The sequence below is a fragment of the Anneissia japonica genome, unplaced genomic scaffold, assembly GCF_011630105.1.
Source record: "Anneissia japonica isolate Jap-2015-1 unplaced genomic scaffold, ASM1163010v1 scaffold287960_len3192837_cov198, whole genome shotgun sequence".
NCBI classification, from domain to species: domain Eukaryota; kingdom Metazoa; phylum Echinodermata; class Crinoidea; order Comatulida; family Comatulidae; genus Anneissia; species Anneissia japonica.
This window is the reverse complement of record NW_022712725.1, coordinates 860,284-865,952: the sequence shown is the minus strand read 5'-3', so window position 1 is coordinate 865,952 and position 5,669 is coordinate 860,284. Positions and strand designations below refer to the sequence as shown.

The 5,669-nt window shown below is 33.9% G+C and overlaps 1 protein-coding gene across 1 annotated transcript in view; it reads right to left on the bottom strand.

The window, feature by feature from the left end:
• The window catches only part of LOC117108066 (mitochondrial inner membrane protease subunit 1-like), a 3,007-nt gene extending 2,955 nt beyond the window's left edge, over positions 1 to 52 (bottom strand). The window contains exon 1 of the mRNA XM_033249929.1: positions 5 to 52. Within this exon, the coding sequence (XP_033105820.1) occupies positions 5 to 37 (33 nt within the window). The 5' untranslated portion in view covers positions 38 to 52. The remainder of the gene's footprint in view (positions 1 to 4) is intronic.
• Positions 53 to 5,669: the final 5,617 nt, after the last annotated feature.

Sequence of the window (5,669 nt, the reverse complement as noted above, 5' to 3'; positions counted from 1 at the left end):
AGACCATGCTTATACGTATGGGGAGCAAAAGATGCATGGTGTATACTATTACTAATACGGCGCGCCGATAATATCAGTGGTACTTAACTCGATCCTATACAAGCTACAATTGCTGCAAAAATAACCTAGGCCTCGGCCTAGCTAGGCCCTATAATATATTAAGTGTGATGGATTTGACGGTCTCTATCGACCGATCGATCATGACTCACAGACCATGCTTATACGTATGGGGAGCAAAAGATGCATGGTGTATACTATTACTAATACGGCGCGCCGATAATATCAGTGGTACTTAACTCTATCCTATAAAAGCTACAATTACTGCTCTTTAGAATGAAATAGAATAAAGAGTGTATGGCTGGGTGCTTTCTCAGGCCCGTATGCAGGATTTTTATTGGGTGGGTGGGAATCTGTAGAGAGTGAACTAAAATGACTGGGGGCCGCAGATTTCTGGTGGATCAAGTGGACGGAGCCGGCCCCTCGCGCTCGAGCTCAGACATTTTTGATAATTTGAGGTCTTAATTGAATCTCAAGATGCAATATCAATGGTATTAAATGGTTTTTCAGTAACAGATTCAGGAAATAAGGGGGAGGGTGCTAGGGAGAGATTTTCACAGATGAAGTGTTCACACCACCTCAGCCCCACCATGGGCCGGAAATGACACTATAAAGACTCAAAGATTCGTAAATAAATCGAGGTAGAGTAAAATATTCCTACATATTGGGCATACACATAATAACCTAGATGTTTCAAGCACAATGTTAATAAAACATTGTTAGATTTACGTAATAGAAGTAATGTAGGCTAGTACCGCACAATGAAATCAAGGAAATAATATTATTGGGCATTGAAAATATTAAATTTACCATAAAGGTAAATGTTAGGCCTTATATGAATAAATGCAATTAATGAAAATTGCAAATATTCACAAGCGCTTTACGACGTGAATGAGATGGGTAGACGTAAAAAATATATCAAATCGAGAATGCATAAACTAAGCCTATTGATCTTATTAGGAACAATTAGGGAAAACAATTAATCCATTTGTTGTTGTTTTGAGGCGAATATAACGCGAGCGCAGCAGGTAAGTGTTCGTAAAGTGCTTGCACATTCGCAACTTGTAATCAGTGGCGGATGTAGGAATTCAAAATAGAGGAGGCCAGGGAAGGACTTTCCAATTGACTTTTTCGAATGAGAGTTTTAAAGTGTTGAGTTTGCGAAGTATGTGTTTAAGGAAGCCTGGAGTTTGCGAAATGTGTTTAAGGAAGCCTGATGGGAAAATGTTGGAATGGGACGGATGGCAGGGGCGGATTTAGGGGGGCGGCCCGGGCCCCCCTTTTTTTGGGAGGTAAAAAAAGAAAAAAGAAAGAAAAAAAAAAAGAGAGAAAAAGAACAAAAAATGATAGCCCAGAATGCCTCAAATTTTATGTTCGGGCGTCTAGAACACAAACCCCCTACGACAGTGTTGTCTCAATCGGCTCAACTTTCGTCCCCCTTCCGGACCCCAATTTTGGACATTTCTGGATCCGCCCCTGGATGGATAGTTTTGTGAATGTATACTGTACATTTGTACGTGGGCGAAGCTTCCTATTGCCTCTATAACGGATGGTCATTAATGGATCTCTGCCTGCATAATCAAATAAAAACCGTCAATAAATATCTTTGACCACAGACCTGAGAGTCAATGACCTCCACAGGCATGTATATACGCGCCACTTGAAATGTAAATGTCGTCAGACTGGCGGGATTTTATCCACGTTCACACAAGGTCGCGCTGTGTGTGTAAGCATTGTTGATGAAGGGAATTGATTTTCTTTCCTCCATGCATGCATGGTCTAAGAGCGGTATTATTGTACGAATTTCTGACACACGCGGTTTTAAAGGGTCAAGTGCTTCATTTATAACGCGGTCAGCTGCAAACAATAGGTAGTTTTCGCCACATGACGTTAACGTTAACGGATGACGTCCTAATTTATTCATCTTGCGTTGCGGAGTACGTTAATTTCAGGATTTTACGTGCTTGACGTACATTAGTTACGGGTTTGCGCATGCGTATTTCAATTTGTTTACAAAAGGGGCGGAGTTATTGCGTTGCATGTTTGGTACTAACGTTATAGTTAAGGTTAACGTCGTTTACCTATTGTACCTGTTAAATTACACCACCATTTCAATGTAACCGGTGTATCTAAAGACTCATTTTTAACGTAATAATGTGATTTCGACAATAGCCGATTTTTTTTTCTTTTATTTTAAATGTGTGAATTATAATTATATTAGAATATTGATTCCAGCTCTCGTTTTAATTAAATCCTGTCATAAGCTTGGGGATATTTCCTTATATTTTACAATACAATCTAGATATTTGTAAAAATGCATTGTTTATTATGCTTTAGGCCTATTATAATTAAGGATAATAATTTTATGTTATCATACCTGTATTCCTATGTAGAGTATACGAACCTAGAATAATACTTACCGTATGAGCTGAGGAAACATTCTGCAACCCCAACTGTTGTCAGAATGCTTACCGTAATTGATTTGATTTGACTTATTTGGTTCCACAAATAACATTACATAACATAACATTAAAATGAACTAATTGAACCTGTATAACCAAGTAATATTTAGATATATAAAAAATGGACGTAATTAAAATATATTTATATCATGTAACTGTTCAATGTATAATCATTTAAAACCTATACATAAATACAAAAGACTACATGCGAACCTCTGTCTTTGAACACAAATTTTATTCAAAACATGAATATTTCAACCCGTCCTCGGGTCTTCTATAGCATGTGTGACAAACAAAATATAAGTTGGCTATTACAATAATTATGATAAAAAGTACAGTAAAGTATAGTATGATTGGCCGACATTTTAATAGAATATAATGAACATGGTGATAGGACAAAAAAAAACTAAGGGGCGGAGTAAGAATATAAATATTTTCTATACTTACTCCGCCCCTTAGTTTTTTTTTTTGTCTCAGTAGAGAGTTTTACTGTACGGTATTATGAGGGTATTACATAGTTTCGTTGGTTCTTCTAGTTTTTTTCAACCACATTTTACATTTTACCTTTTATTTGTTCTTATTTTGTTCTTATTTTCTTTAGCAATTTCAGCCACAGTGTTGTCATAAAATATGTCCTTATAAAAAGTGTTCTGGGTTAAAAATTAACTGTAGTTAATTTTTCAACTCTGAACACTTTTTATAAGGACACATTATAACAACAATACCTACCGTAAATGCTCAAATAAGCGCCGCGGCGCTTACGATTTTTGTTGGAGACTTCAGTGCGGCGCTTTTTCGAGAGCGGCGCCTGTAAACAAATATTGGCGTGGCGCTTTCCATGTCCTTCCATGTCATCATTTCACGTACTCCCGTAGTTCAGTAGGCCTATAATAAGTCCTATCATCGTAAACAAACGTTCAGTTTATAAAGAAATGCCTGTGTCTTCATTGTGTTATTTATTCATTTTAACACTGTATACATCGCATTTAGATCTCTGTTTCATTACACGCAGGTTAATATAATATTATGCAATTAGATTAAGCACCGCGGCGCTTAATGAAAAAATCTCGTTTGGTGCGGCGCTTATTCGTGAACGGCGCTTATTCGAGAGCGAGCCTATTCGAGTATTTACAGTACTGTAGCAAGTATTGAATTATTTATAATAGTCTATTTAGAGGTTGTTCTAAATAATTGGTTTTAGCTGATTTGAATCCTAAATTGTTTGCCAGCCATCGTATGCGTCTATGAAAAAGGTAAAGGAACGGTATTACCGTGGTTCTGCTACGACACTTTCAAAAGAAATGACAGTTCATATATCGGAAATGTTGTATGAAAATTACAATCAACGATCAAATAATATAAATAACAATAATTAATTAATCAGTAATTAATAAGATTCTACCATGAAATCAAACTTAATGTGTCACTTCATGATTATATTTTATAATCAACTATTTTGGTCTAGCAATTGAAATTTGACAGGTAGGCCTAATTAAAGAATTTCGGCCCAGTGAGAGGTAACATATTGTGAACATTACGGGTAATATCAAAATGACATCTGTAGTAAATGGTTAATGATAAAAGAGGTTCTTTTGTTGTGTCAATAGCTCAAACGAAATCTGCGTTATATTCTTCACTATTGAAAAGTAATAAAATACACACTGTTTACAAACTCTTGGCTGGTGGTCTTTTTTTGGCGTTGACAAAATACAAGCTTGAGTCTCTAATCACTCAATCAAAGCATAAAATAAGCATAATTCTTTTTCTACCAACAATTCTTTTATTGACATGTGTTCATCAAGGTAATAAGCATGTTCATCGACGCTGGTCGCAGTAGGTGTTCATTTCATTTCACCTTTAAACTAGATAATTTTATTCATACCTTTATATTGACCAGATTAAGTATTCTTTGTACCTGTTAATATGAAGAAATGTTTGTACACCTATGAGCTTTAACTTTTCTCAGAAGCCAGAGGCCCCAGACGTTAAAGGGCCTAAGATAATAATCGGCATAATAATAGGCGGCATAATAATAATAATAATAATAATAATAATAATTATTATTATTATTATTATTATTATTATTATTATTATTATTATTATTATTATTATTATTATTATTATTATTATTATTATTAATAATAATAATAATAATAATAATAATAATTATTATTATTATTATTATTATTATTATTTTATTATTATTATTATTATTATTATTATTATTATTATTATTATTATTATTATTATTATTATTATTATTATTATTATTATTATTATTATTCTGGATTTGGCACAAATCTAAAAAGCGGGCCCCTAAAGTAACAAACGTGTAAAAAACTTTAAAAATGTAAATAATAATAATAATAATAATAATTACAGATTAAAATAGGAAGATAATAAATTAGGTAGGGTACCTCTGAAAAACAATTCTCCTTACATAAGAAATTAAAAAATAATCAAAATAATGCTTCACTCCAAGGTGCACCTGATCCCCAAATGAGCACTCTTCTGGACTTTACATGTACCCATGACGCCAATCTCCCAACTTCTGGGGCTCTCAATAAAACCCCCTTAGGCTTGAAAAGTTATGGTTACAGCCTGTCATGATATAAGTTGGGATTATTTTAGCCAAGCGATTTTAGAGGTATGGTTAACTATGTTTGATGACATGTTTTGTGCGGTAAATTATATAACAACTGCTGTTGCTTATACTAATAATAGGCCTACTACACAACATGTAATTAATTATCAATGATTACTATAATGAATAAATATATAAATATATAAATACTTATTAAATTATAATTATTATCATTTGTAATATATTATTATCATTATAATAAAAGTGCATTAATGTAAAACATGTTGATCTTTTAAAAATAACAGATGGCACCCATCTGAGTTTACAAAGCAGTCTGCAGGATGGGCAATGTGATGTTTCAGCATCAACATTTGTCAATGTCCTCAATTTGCTTACACACTTAAAATTGATATATTGAAAATTACAGAGTGGCACTACTCTAAGTAATTGGGCTTACACGGAACGGGATGAAGCCAAAGATTTAGCGATCATGATTGGTACGAAAGTAGGCTGTGAATTTACGGATAGTAAAGCATTTGTAGAATGCATGAAAGGTGTCGATCCTG